General features: G+C 39.9%; 1 protein-coding gene across 2 annotated transcripts in view; it reads left to right on the plus strand.

Moving 5' to 3' along the window:
• RFC1 (replication factor C subunit 1) overlaps window positions 1-14,506 on the plus strand; it is an 82,696-nt gene that overhangs the window by 48,237 nt on the left and 19,953 nt on the right. Inside the window, exons 7-15 of one of the 2 annotated variants that reach the window (XM_060012687.1) lie at window positions 280-357; window positions 1,517-1,604; window positions 2,636-2,910; window positions 3,646-3,753; window positions 4,823-5,002; window positions 6,360-6,464; window positions 9,563-9,962; window positions 11,546-11,658; window positions 13,349-13,463. In XM_060012687.1, the coding sequence (XP_059868670.1) occupies window positions 280-357; window positions 1,517-1,604; window positions 2,636-2,910; window positions 3,646-3,753; window positions 4,823-5,002; window positions 6,360-6,464; window positions 9,563-9,962; window positions 11,546-11,658; window positions 13,349-13,463 (1,462 nt within the window). The remainder of the gene's footprint in view (window positions 1-279; window positions 358-1,516; window positions 1,605-2,635; window positions 2,911-3,645; window positions 3,754-4,822; window positions 5,003-6,359; window positions 6,465-9,562; window positions 9,963-11,545; window positions 11,659-13,348; window positions 13,464-14,506) is intronic. The other variant, XM_060012688.1, reaches the window with a different exon arrangement.

Here is a 14,506-nt window from a genome sequence, read left to right on the forward strand (position 1 = left end):
TGTAAGTGTTGCATTGGGACCATTAAGAAAAAGCTAAAGACTTGGAACTTTATGCTCAATTTATCTATCAGGCCTGCAAAACTAGAAATATATGTTCTGCAGTCTAATTTGGCTTCATGAAACAAACTTGTGATACTCAGCTATTAAGTGAAAAAATGTCCTAGTTACTTCCTGGGAAATGTTTTTCCAGTTTCTTTTAAGTATCATGAACCACACATTTTAAAACTTTTCATTTACAAAAAGAAAAAAAGCAGCTCACTGTGTTGACACTTTTTACAGCTAGAGAGACAACTGCATGAAGATGAAGAGTTTGCCAGAACATTAGCCTTGTTGGATGAAGAACCCAAGACCAAAAAGGTGGTGTTTTACCAGGCTGTTTGCACTCTGAATATACAGTACAGATCAGTGTGCCCTTTCAGACCTGTGTAGTCTAGGCTCTGGAGATATAACCATGAATAACTCTGCTAGAGAGAAGCTAAATTATTTTCATTTATAAAAATGTTTTTGGAGAAGCTCATTGAGAAACTTCTTCTTCCTAAAGGAAGGTTGATAGAGCCACAGCCAACCAAAACCCTTCTTCACAAAACAACAAGTTGTAACTTTTACTTACTGTCTGTCACAAAGGGGTTCTCATGTACTTGTTCAGAGAATAACATTTATAAAGATTCCAATGGAATCTAAAGTTAATACCTTTAATATTAATTACTGTCTTTTTAAAAACATAATTTTGCTGTTTCTAGTTAGCTAACTTTAAGATCTGTATTAGGACAGTCTCAAATAATAATGAGTGTATTTTTGGGACTCTCTGAAAGCATCAAGATTTTTTTCTTCAAGCACTTGATCTCCAAATAATTAGCCTTATTTCTGTTGAATCACATTCTATTAATATTGTCATTATCAATACCTGACTAAAAGATTTTACAGCAGGCAGGTATAACACAATAGGGTATGGTGGGAACTCTGTCATTTGAAATGCCTTACTTCATCTAAAGGCATTTAAATTAGAATTATTTTAAAAATATGCTGTGTCATGCACCCCAGCTTGTGACCTCTTTGTAAAATGGAGAGTTTTGATGGAGCAGTGAAGAGAATGGACATTTTTTTCTCTTGAGAAAATACTCTTTATTTTTCTTTTGATCTTTAGATTGTTTTTAATTTAGTCTTTTGGGTTTAGATTTTAGTTTTTAACTGCATAATGCTAACAATTTGAGACTGGAGATGAAACCAGCAGAAACAAGGCTTTCATTTTCAGACTCACAAGTGGGGAACAACTGGCATAATTTTTTATAGATGTATTTTTTATACCCTTTCATCTGTTTCCTCATCTGTAAAATTAAAAGTACTAAAACATGTTTCATTTGCCCCAGAAATTTTGTGTATAAATGAATGAAAATTTATTGTATTGTTCCTCTACTTTGGAAGATGACCCTTAATGTTTGGTTGATTTTAACAACATATTTTGTGGTGACAGTTTTCCTGTTATTTGTCACATTTGACACTTTTTACGTTTTCTTAGGCTCAAAAGGACCCAGGAGAGAGAGAGACGTTTTCATCTGTGCAAGCCAGTTTATGTAAAGCAGAAAAACCTAAATATCCTCATAAAGGTAAAACTAGCAGAAAAAAGTAAGCTGGAACATTTATCTTTATCGAAGATAAATTGAATAATTGCCTGGTATTCTTAGATAGATACTTCATAGGAGTACTGGAGCATGTTCTACTTAGATACCTGGAAAGCTGTTTGGATATTAGTTGGTGTAGAATGCCTGTCTGCTCTGATTGCGAGAAATGTATCATAGCTCTTGGCTTCATGTTTATTTCCAAGTGTAGTGCAACTGTGTGGACTTCAATACATGAAGACAAAAGACTAGATGTTTCAGGCTCATAGAGTTGGCTCATAGTTATCCAGGTCATCCGAAGCTCTTCTGCTGGTTGTCTGTAGCTTTTCGGGTTTTTTTTTAGTGGTCCTGATATCTAACCATCTGTTAATATAGATGGGCTTAATCTTATAAGTATATCTGTTCATATAATTTTAGTCTTGAAATCCCAAGATTCTTTCAGATTTTATTACAAACAGAAATTTTTATGTGACATATTTTAATTAGCAACTTTTCTGTGTGAATTTCAGATCATTGACGTTTATCTGTGGAATAAAGTCCATGTTCTCAGATGTAGTTTACCGTATTATTTCAATTAGTGAGTAATTTATATTGAAAAAGGCAGATCTCTTAATTTGAACTGGTTATACAAAGAAGTAATATACAGATGTTTAATTTTTTTTTTTTTTGTGGTATGCGGGCCTCTCACTGTTGTGGCCTCTCCCGTTGTGGAGCACAGGCTCCGGACGCGCAGGCTCAGCGGCCATGGCTTACGGGCCCAGCCGCTCCACAGTATGTGGGATCTTCCCGGACCGGGGCATGAACCCGTGTCCCCTGCATCGGCAGGCGGACCCCCAACCACTGCGCCACCAGGGAAGCCCTGAAGAACTAAAATCTTAATGTGCATGTTATGAAGTCACCATATGACGTTGTGTCCTACTAAGATTATTCAGTTGAAAAATGAAAAAATAATCTTTATATTGGGTATCATTTTCCCAAAACAACAATCATAATCTTTTCCTTCTTCCTAATAAAAACAGAACAATTTTCAGATGACAGAAAGAACTGCAGTCCTAAGAAGCAAACTAAATGTGAAAGTTCAAAAGAATCTCAGCAACATTCCAGGTCATCCACTCATAAAATAGGAGAAACTTCTTCTCCAAAAACCAGTTCCAAGCTGGCACCACTGAAAAAAAAAGAAGAAAGTTCTAATAAAGAAACAGAGCCTATGGCCTCAAAAAGAAAAGAAAATGCCATTGAGTTGAAAGAGACAAGAACTCCTAAGAAAATCAAAAGTTCTCCAGCTAAAAAAGAGGTATAAGTTTTCTAAAAGCATATCATTTGGGGGCTGTGTGTTGATCTTGGTTTGATTGTTTTCAAGTTTTATTTCTAACTTTATAAGTCATTATAGTACTTTTTTTAAAAAAAATAAATTTATTTATTTATTTTTGGCTGCATTGGGTCTTCGTTGCTGCGTGCAGGCTTTCACTAGTTGTGGCGAGCAGGGGTTACTCTTCATTGCGGTGCGTGGGCTTCTCATTGCGGTGGCTTCTCTTGCTGCGGAGCACGGGCTCTAGGTGCACAGGCTTCAGTAGTTGTGGCACGTGGGCTCAGTAGTTGTGGCTCGCAGGCTGTAGAGCACAGGCTCAGTAGCTGTGGTGCATGGGCTTAGTTGCTGCACGGCATGTGGGATCTTCCCGGACCAGGGCTTGAACCTGTTTCCCCTGCATTGGCAGGCGGATTCTTAACCACTGTGCCACCCGGGAAGTCCCCCTTTTCGTTTTTTTTGCTTGGGGCTGGCAACTTGGCTTATACATCCAATCTACCCTGAGGTACGTGCCTTTAGAGAGAGTCAAAAGGTTTGAGAAGGGCTGATGGCAGGGATGTTTATAAGCCAGGCACGTGTAAATTGGGGAGTACCTCTGTAGCTAAAATTGTTAATATCAGGACCAAACACTGAAGTGACTTAATGTTTATTTATTGATATGTATTTTTAATTTTACATTAAATTTGCATGACTTTATTCAGTTTCCTCTCCCTCTCCCCAAAGTCTATAAGTCCTGAAGATTCTGAAAAGAGACGAACTAATTATCAAGCTTATCGAAGCTACTTAAATCGAGAAGGTCCCAAAGCTCTGGGCTCCAAAGAGATACCAAAGGTAAGAGTACTGAGAGGATATGTCATGGCCTCTGGCCTGTGGGTCCATGTATGTATTTACTATGTTTATAGTAGCAGAGAATTAATAATTAAAAATGAACAGAAAAGCCTTAGTCACCATCTTTACGAATTAGGAGATAGGCTACGGCAGTCACAAGATTAATGCTGTTTGCCTTCATGGTGCTTATGGTCTAACTCAGGAAAGAGACATTAAGTAAATTATTATTTAATTATAGTTGTGATATGTACCATAAGGGAACAGTCTGAGATTCTTTTAGGGGGTGTAACAGAGGAACCTGGCCCTAAGAGGAGTTGTAAGTGGGGGAAAAGTATGACCAGGTTTGCATTTCAAGGAGAGCACTCTGGCTGCTGAATATAGAATGCAGTGGAGGGGGAGGAATAAATATAGGGAGATCAGTTAGGGGAGGTGGTGAGAAATAATAGTGACTTGTCCAGGCTAGTAGCAGTGAAAGGGCTGAGAAGTGAAGTAGCTTCAATGGAAGAGGCAAAATCTGTAGGACTTGGCTCTCTTTGGCGCATGTCTTTTGTATTATCAAGTTAACTTTCCAATCAAGAGATTATGTGCTATTGCCTTTAAGTTGCTCGTAGGTTGTTAGATTTACTATCATAGGGGAAACAGCCAGAGAGAAGGGCAGGAGCTCAAACTTGTTTAGTTTTTTCAGAATTGAAACTTTCATTTTTTAACAATAGCAAGATATTCTGTAGGTACATTGCATCTGGTTGTTAAAGTGTTACAAGTTAACTAGTAGTTTAAATTAAAAAAAATGAGAATAGTATGAATGGATAATTTTAATACACTTTCCTAACCACGTTGGACGTATATTTTTTTTGCTGGTTTTATAAGTTTATTAAATGTTAACCTACATAAGAATTTCTCAGGATTTAATTTGTTCCTGCTTATTTGTTGTAAATTTCCTGTAAATTTTTTCATGCTGAGATTATTTATGATGTCAAATGAGAAAAATCAACTTCCTGTAGCTTTGATGCCAAATATTTCTTTGGAAAGCTGCCATGTAATTTCCTCTCTGCTTGAACACTTTGGTTTTTAGGGAGCTGAAAATTGCTTGGAAGGCCTTACGTTTGTAATCACAGGAGTGCTGGAGTCCATTGAACGAGATGAGGCCAAGTCTCTAATTGAGCGTTATGGGGGAAAAGTAACAGGAAATGTCAGCAAGAAAACAAACTACCTTGTCATGGGTCGTGATAGTGGTCAGTCCAAGAGTGATAAGGTGGGTACTGCTGTGTTCTCAGCACAGTGAAGTAGGCTGCTTGCCTTGGCGGGCTCTTCATGTGACCATATGTAGTATAATGTCCTTTACACGGAGTGAGATGAAGGAAAAAAATGGAAAAGTAATTTCTTCACTACATTATTTCTTCTCCACAGAAATGTTGTTTGGCTTTGATCCTGGGATTTTGGTTTTCCAGTTGAAGGCACAGTTCCTATTTACTTGGCTTTCTTAGCGTACTATTCTAGTCAAAATCTTGTTTTGAAGATAGAAGCAAATGAAGTTTTCTTCTTTTTCTAGTCCTAAGTATACCTATATATGCTGCTGTGGACTCCATCTTAAGTTTTTTAACTGGAAGATCTTTTTATTGGAAGGTCTGTTGGGTAGTATTGCATTTAGTTCCAAGTAATAGAATACCTGACTAACTGTGGTTTTGACAAATAGCTGCTTATTTCCTTACCTTATGAGAATTGCAGAGGCAGGCAGTTGCGGGGGATGGTTCAGCACCTCGGTGATGTAGCTAGACTTAGTTCCATCCTCCACTTCTGTCTTCATGCACGTTGCCTTGTGTTGCAAGGTAGCTGCCACTCTCAAGTTCACATATAAGGCAGGAAATAGGGAGCAGTGACAAGATGTTATACTAGCTGTGACTGACCTTATAAGAGTTTCCCTGGAAACACCTCTTACAGAATTCCACTTAAGTCTCATTGGCCGGAGCTGTCACATGGCCATTCACAGCTACACGAGAGGTTGGGGAGGATGAGGACTTTTCTGATTCTCAGACCAATCATAAGTCATCACTTGGAGATGGACACATTGGAGTTCTGTTAGCAGGGATAAGGTAGAGGAGAGTGTCTGCCAGCCGATATGGCTTTGACCCTAGTGGCTTTGACCTTTGTAGGGCAGAGGGAAAGGTAAAGCAATCCACGGAAGTGGCAGTGTGATACCTCAGGTGCCAACCCACCACTCTTAGAGGAGGTATCTGTTATTTTCTTTTTTTTGCGGTATGCGGGCCTCTCACTGTTGTGGCCTCTCCCGTTGCGGAGCATAGGCTCTGGATGCACAGGCTCAGCGGCCATGGCTCACGGGCCCAGCCGCTCCGCGGCACGTGGGATCCTCCTGGACCGGGGCATGAACCCGCGCCCCCTGCATCGGCAGGCGGACTCTCAACCACTGCGCCACCAGGGAAGCCCTATTTTCTTTCTTTTTAATGATACTTTTTCATGAACATGGTTTTAGAAAATATTCCAGTGTTATCTAATTTACAAATGTGGTTTTTCACCTTCTGACAAGTCTGGGAATCATATTTTTTTTTTTACAGAAAGTAATGGTTTCAATGATTTGCATTTTTAATTAATAGGCAGCAGCCTTGGGAACAAAAATTATTGATGAAGATGGCCTATTGAATCTGATTCGAACTATGCCAGGCAAGAAGTCCAAGTATGAAATAGCAGCTGAAGCTGAGGTTTGTATACAATGAACTTGACTTTAAGTTGGTGTATAGCAACTTCCCTGTTTCATAGAGACATTTCTTGGGTGGATGCAGGTCTGTGGGCTAAAAAATTAACTTTTCCTTCTACCACAAATGAACTTACCTTATTTCCTTTTGAGTGGTGGACTGTGCTGTAGGCTGTTGTCTTTGATGTGTTTCCTTACCTTTCTCAAAGGAGTATGAGGAGGGAGAGGGGACCTTGTATTGCACTTACCATATCTACTTAAAACGTCCATATTTTCCATATTCTTGCAATAACATTGTGCAAAGGTTCTTGCTTAAGAGTTCTTTGAAGGATATACTATAGGTATCAGCATGATAATATTTTCATTTAGAACTATATTAGGACTTTTCCAGTTGTGACAGAAACCGAGCCGATATTAGCTTTAGCAAAAAAGGAAGAATTTTGACTCACGTAACTAAACTCTGGGCAGTCGGATGCAGGAACTACTGCATGTACAGACTGCAGTGCTTTTAGGACCCTTTCAGTTTCTGTCTCTCTACTTCTCCTAGTGTTAGCTTTATTCATTTCCACTATATACAGGTCTTTTCCACGTGTAGGACACAGGGGTGCCAGCAGCCCAAGTTAAATGTCCCCAGCTCTGTCATCCAAGTGGTGAGGTGGTCTTCCGATTTATTCCAGTTGGAAAAATCTTGGAGAATGATTTGGACTAGCCCGTCATCAGTGTCCCCTAATGTTGACAGCTTACATAGCCGTAATACAGTTATCAACACCAGGAGGTTAACATTGATGCCATGCTGTTAACTTCACAATTCCCCCCCGTTATCCTTAGGATCCCACACTGCACTGAGTTGTGTCTTCTTAGTCTCCTCCAATCTATGATAGTTCCTTAAGTCTTTCCTTGTCTTTTTATGACCTTGATTTGATGAGTACTAGTCAGTTGTTTTGTAGAATGTCTCTCAGTTTGGGTTGTTGATGTTTTCTCATGGTTAGATTGAGGTTATGCATTTTTGGCAAAGAAGACCACATAAGTGATACTCTGTCCTCCTCAGTGTATCGTATCAGCTGTGCATAATGTCGGTATGTCTTATTACTGGTGATGTTAACCTTTGTTACTTGGTTAAGATGATTTCTGCCTGCCTTTCCCACCAGTGAAGTGACAGTTTTTCCCCTTTGTAACTGATAAATATCTTGGGGAGATACTTTAATACCTTGTTGTTCCTCAAACATTCACCCACTAATTTTAGCACCCACTCACTGGTAAAGAGGCACTTTTTTTTTTTTTTTAACATCTTTATTGGAGTATAATTGCTTTACAATGGTGTGTTAGTTTCTGCTTTATAACAAAGTGAATCAGTTATACATATACATATGTTCCCATATCTCTTCCCTCTTGTGTCTCCCTCCCTCCCACCCTCCCTATCCCACCCCTCCAGGTGGTCACAAAGCACTGAGCTGATCTCCCTGTGCTATGCGGCTGCTTCCCACTAGCTATCTATTTTACGTTTGGTAGTGTATATATATCCATGCCACTCTCTCACTTTGTCACAGCTTACCCTTCCCCCTCCCCATATCCTCAAGTCCATTCTGTAGTAGGTCTGTGTCTTTATTCCCATCTTACCCCTAGGTTCATCATGACCTTTTTTTTTTATTTTCTTAGATTCCATATATATGTGTTAGCATACAGTATTTGTTTTTCTCTTTTTGACTTACTTCACTCTGTATGACAGACTCTAGGCCCATCCATCTCACTACAAATAACAATTTCGTTTCTTTTTATGGCTGAGTAATATTCCAATGTATATATGTGCCACATCTTCTTTATCCATTCATCTGTTGATGGACACCTAGCTTGTTTCCATCTCCTGGCTATTGTAAATAGAGCTGCAATGAACATTGTGGTACATGACTCTTTTTGAATTATGGTTTTCTCAGGGTATGTGCCCAGTAGTGGGATTGCTGGGTCGTATGGTAGTTCTGTTTTTAGTTTTTTGAGGAACCTCCATACTGTTCTCCGTAGTGGCTGTATCAATTTACATTCCCACCAACAATGCAGAGGCACTTTTCTTTTTATTGAGACATTATTCACACATCATAAAATTCACCCTTTTAAAATGTATGTTAGTGGTTTTTAGTATATTCACAAGACTGTGCAGCTGTCACCACTGTCTATTCCAGAACATTTTCATCACTCCCCACAGAAACGCTACACCCATTAGCAGTCACTCTTCATTCCCACCCCTGGCAACCACTTCTCTACTTTCTGTCTATGGATTTGCCTGTTCTGGAAATTTTCTATAAAGGGAAACATGTAATATGTGGTCTTTTTTTCTGGCTTTTTTCACTTAGCATCGTGTTTTCAAGGTTCAGCTATGTTGAAGTATAAATCAGTGCTTCACTCCTTTTTATTGGTGATTAGTATTCCATTGTGTGGGTATACCACATTTTGTTTATTTGTTCATCTTTTGATGGCCATTTTGGGTCGTTTCCATTCTTTTGGCTATAATAATATAATTATTTGTATGTATAAAATATACTAATGCTGCTATGAACATTTGTGTACGCGTTTTTGTGGAGAAATTAAATATTAACTAGTCAGAAAACGAATTCTTAATCCTTTACCTTTTTTTATTTTTTATTTTTTGCTGTACGCGGGCCTCTCACTGTTGTGGCCTCTCCCGTTGCGGAGCACAGGCTCCGGACGCGCAGGCTCAGCGGCCATGGCTCATGGGCCCAGCCGCTCCGCGGCATGTGGGATCTTCCCGGACCGGGGCACGAACCTGTGTCCCCTGCATCGGCAGGCGGACTCTTAACCACTGCGCCACCAGGGAAGCCCCTTTACGTTTTTTTAAACTGATTTTATAATACTACTTTCAAAAAACTAATATATTCTCATTTTTAAAATTGTATTTGGGTGCTTTTTGGTGTGCTGTTAATTTTTTTAAGGTTTGGAAGGTGGGGATTTCCACAAATAGCAGGGTCCATTGTGAAAAGACAGACCCAGGTTGGGTAGCTCATTTGGATATCTTAGATTGCCCTCTAGAGTACATTTAGAAGGATAGAAATTCTCTATATCTCATCAGGTTTCTTTTTTCCTCCAATTTTTAAGATGAAGAAAGAAAAATCCAAATTGGAAAGAACACCCCAAAAAAATGACCAAGGAAAAAGAAGAATTAGTCCAACTAAGAAGGAATCAGAATCTAAAAAGTGCAGACTGACTCCCAAAAAGCAAAGCTCTATAAAGTCAATAAAAAAGGAAACAAGTATGTTTCAGAGAGGCCTGGACTTCAAGGAGCAGGTGGCTGAGGAAACAAATGGTGACAGCTGGGCTAGGAATTTGGCTGATGACAGCAGTGAAAACAAAGTGGAGAATTTGCTCTGGGTGGATAAATATAAGCCATCCTCGCTCAAGACCATAATTGGACAGCAAGGTGACCAGAGCTGTGCCAACAAACTCCTGCGCTGGCTCCAAAACTGGCACAAGAGTCCGTCCGAAGATAAGAAACATGGTGATTTTACAGCTTCATTCATTTTTCTGTGTGTCTGTCACCATGTCATTGCTCAGTGACACATGTGTTAGGAAGTGTAGTAGTTGGTTCATTGATCTCTCAGCAAGCATTTATTGAGAGCCTGCTCTGAGCCTAGGTGCTGTGCTAGACCCCGGGAATGCTATTGTGAACAAAACACAGTCCCCTTTAAGGCACTCCCGGTCAGTGAGGGAGACGTAGGTAAACCAGTAATTAAAATGTATTGTGCTAAGTACTGTTACAGGGTTAAGTATAGGGTCCTCAGGGGGTGGAAGTGTGTGGTCAGGGATTCCCATCCCTAGAGGAAGAGATATCTAAGCTAAGACTTGGAAACTAAGAAGGAGTTAGCGAAGTGAAGGGAGGCGAGTGTCGGGTGGGAGAGCATACATGTACCAAGGTCCGAGACATGTGAGAGCAAGACCCCTGAGAGGGCCAGAGAGACTTGGGAGGAAAGGTGCAAATAAAAAGCTGAGGCACGCTTACCGAGTAGGCAGCCTGAGAATCCCAGTAGCATGTTTACTTTTGGTAGGCACGGAAAATGAACAGTTGCAATATATATTTAATGTCCAAAGTGTTTATTATTGGAACTGAAGTTTCCAATCACAAATGTTAGTAGTGTTGTCTTGAGCTCCAGCCACAGCCCTGGGTGATACTGTGTGAGAAATAAGAAGGAAAAATTTAGTGAGCATCATAGTGAATTCCCAAAGCAATGACCGGGTTATTAATGTCTAGGTGGTCACTAGACATTGGCCAACAATGCCAGTTTATTTTATTTATAACAGATAATATAATTGTAATAATACAGGGTTAAACTTAAGCTGACCCCTTTTCTCTTTCCAACACCAAATAAAAGGTGGTATAAGTGCTTTGTGTACCTAGAGAAGACTTTTTAAGGCTTCGGGTGAACTATAGTCCGTTTTCCCATGCCTGAAGTAGGTTTAACCATCTCTCTCTCAGTCCTGGTATGTGAATTGAGAACCCATTATGTGCCAGGTCCCCATGTGATAAGGGGAGGAGTTGAGCTGGGCAGGATAGTTGCAGATACAGCATTTTCAGTTCATTGTTTTTGTGATCATGTAGGTGACTGTGCTTGTTAGTATTTACTGAGACATGCCAGGCTCTGTGCTCAGCATGTCCATCCTCACAGCATGCCCACTAGACGCATTACTATTGTTACCCTCATTTTACAAAGGAGGAAACAGACACAGAGGGGTTAAGTCACTTCTGAAGTTCTCCCAGCTGCTGGTGAGCGGTAGAGTTAGGATCAGAGCCCAGGTAGTGTGCTCCATGACCTGTGCTTTTGTAGGAAAGGAAACTTATATAAGATTATTGTTTCAGATCAGGGTTTTAAAGTTTTCGTGTTTTATTTTGAGTGGAGGTGAGATAGGGAGTAGAATTTCACTAAATGCTCTGGAAACTATTGTTTATACTTTGTAAAAAATATTCTGCAAATTTCGAACTAAACTGGAGGTGCTTCTGATGCTAACTTTACGCAGTTATTCCTGCCATTCCTGCATTTCTGTTAGGTAGTAGAGGTTAACATTCTGGAACTTCTTTCTTCCTAGCAGCAAAGTTTGGTAAATTTGCTGGCAAAGATGATGGCTCCAGTTTTAAAGCTGCATTGCTCTCAGGCCCTCCCGGTGTTGGCAAAACAACCACAGCTTCTCTGGTTTGTCAGGTGGGTATTCTGTCCTTACTTTTCTAAAATCAAACCTCTAGAATTTGCTTTGGTTCTGGGCGTATTTGTCATTTTCATCCTTTTTTAAATATTGGTAATTATAATAATAGGTGATATTCACTTGTGTGCCAGACAGTGTGCAAATAAGCCCTTGGGTGTATAATCTTATAGATAATATGTCTTGCAGACTCTTATAGATACAGATATCTTATATACCCTTGTAGGAAGAATGCTGTGTACTCAATATAGGTACTGTTGCCATCCTCATGTGACAAACGAAACAGGCTTATAGAGGAGGGTGGCGGCACAGTGTGAACCCAGGTAGTCTAACTCTTCACTGCTATGGGATCCTGCCTTTGCTCTTGTTGTCTCTACAGCTGCCATATCTCTGGACAATGAGAGGACGAGGCACTAGAGCCAAGCAGGGCTCATGTATCAGTATGCTATGAAACGATACATGAAATAGTATCAGCATAATAAAATGAGAGGTTTTAAACTTACTTTAAATTTATTGCTGGATTGGGACTTCCCTGGTGGCGCAGTGGTTAAGACACCATGCTCCCAATGCATGGGGCCTGGGTTTGATCCCTGGTCAGGTAAATAGATCCCACATACATGCTGCAACTAAAGAGTTCACATGCCGCAACTAAGGAGCCTGCGTGCCGCAACTAAAACCCGGTCCAACCCAATAAATAAATATATATATATATTTTAAAAATTTATTGCTGGGGCTTCCCTGGTGGCACAGTGGTTGGGAGTCTGCTTGCCGATGCAGGGGATGCGGGTTCGTGCCCCGGTCTGGGAAGATCCCACGTGCCACGGAGCGGCTGGGCTCGTGAGCCATGGCCGCTGAGCCTGCGCGTCCAGAGCCTGTGCTCTGCAACGGGAGAGGCCAGAACAGTGAGAGGCCCGCGTACCGCAAAAAAAAAAAAATTATCGCTGGATTTCCCAACCCTCTGTTGGATAGGCTGGTGGTTTCATTTAGTCTTTGTTGTATGGACCAGACCATAAATTTTTAGTTGGTGTAATAACTATATATTTTCTACTCTATTATTTAACATTTAAAAAAACAAAAATTTTTTCCCTAGTCTTTACAATTGTGAAGATGGCTCTTTATTCCCTTTATTATTATCATTACTTTTTTTGGGAATTGAATTATGGTCTTTCATAATGCCTTACGATCAACATAATGATCAATTTTGGGAAATAAGTCCAAATTACTTTTCACAATTTGACAGGAAGATTGTGTATCGGGATAGTTTGACAAAGAATGATATAACTGTATAGTTTATCTTGAAGAGTCAATAATTACTTTTTGTTATCCTAATAAAGATTAATTCTAGATCTACTATTGAAATTTTAGGATGGTTATATTTAATTCTTTTGGGGACTTTAAGAAGCAAACTTCTTAAAATTGCTTGTGTTCAAATATACTCTTCCAGATTAGTGCTATGTGAGCTAAGCTTTTAAGACCAAACTTGTGTGTGTTTACATGTGTGTGGTATGTTATGTATATGATATTTTTAAAAAATCTCTTAGTAATGTGAGGCATATTATAGTTCATCTTATTGTCAGTATCCTACTTTATCTTTTCACCCATGGTTACTCTTTCTTTCTTAATTGCCTTGTTTTTGGGGGGTGAGTTATTAATTTGCATTGTGATAGTAATGGTGTCCAATATTTTGATTAGGAATTGGGATATAGCTACGTGGAACTGAATGCAAGTGACACTCGGAGTAAGAACAGTTTGAAGGAGATTGTTGCTGAATCGCTGAATAATACCAGCATCAAAGGCTTTTATTCAAGTACGTGGATTTTTAAACTGGTTTTTTTTGGTGGAGGGGAGAGGTTATGTAAGAAAAACAGGTTAATTTCAATGTTCAGTAACCAGTATTGAACATTACTATGTGCCAGGCACCCTTCTAAGTCCTAGAGGTAATGAGAGAATAAGAAAAGCCTCTGACATAATTCTGATAGGACACTCGTTAACTTTTTTTTTTTTTTTTGCGGTACGCGGGCCTCTCACTGCTGTGGCCTCTCCTGCTGCGGAGCACAGGCTCCGGATGCTCAGGCTCAGCGGCCATGGCTCACGGGCCCAGCCGCTCCGCGGCACGTGGGATCCTCCCGGACCGGGGCACGAACCCGTGTCCCCTGCATCGGCAGGAGGACTCCCAACCACTGCGCCACCAGGGAAGCCAGTAGTTAACTTTTTTTTTTGGTCAGGTCTTAGTGGTTTCTGAGAATGTGATAAAAATGTATATGTGGACACATTTATGCAGATTTTAGAGGATTCAAAAGTGAATCCTGTGAAGAGAGAAGGTTGATAAATAATACAGTGCGATGAGAGAAGAGATAAAGGCTGTAAGTGAAGGAATGATTCTGTTTGAGACATTGGGGAAAACTACCAGTAAAAGGTGACGTTTGTTCAGAGGGCCTTGAAAAATGAGAAAGGGAATAGTTTGTGGGTGGAAGAGGTTATTTCAGGCAAAGGTGGTAGAGGAGGAGAAAGGACATAGTGTGAAAGTGCCACTGTGTTTCAGGTTGTAGCTAGTGGTCTGGCATGGCCAGAGTTTATGTGGAAAATAAGATACCCAAATTACAGACTATACTGCATATTTAGAACCTACAGTATATTGCATGGTCACCTGAATGGTAGAAGATGATAAAAAGAATTTGCTCAGGAAATGTCACTCTTATACATGATTGGGGGGAGTATAAATCAGTACAGCTCTGGAGAGCAATCTGACAGTATTGCTCAAAGTTAAATTATACATACCCTTTAACCCAGAAAATCCAGTTTCTGGAAATTAGCAACCGTTATACTTGTATATGTGCAAAATGACAGATA

Source organism: Delphinus delphis, chromosome 5, assembly GCF_949987515.2.
Source record: "Delphinus delphis chromosome 5, mDelDel1.2, whole genome shotgun sequence".
NCBI lineage: Eukaryota > Metazoa > Chordata > Mammalia > Artiodactyla > Delphinidae > Delphinus > Delphinus delphis.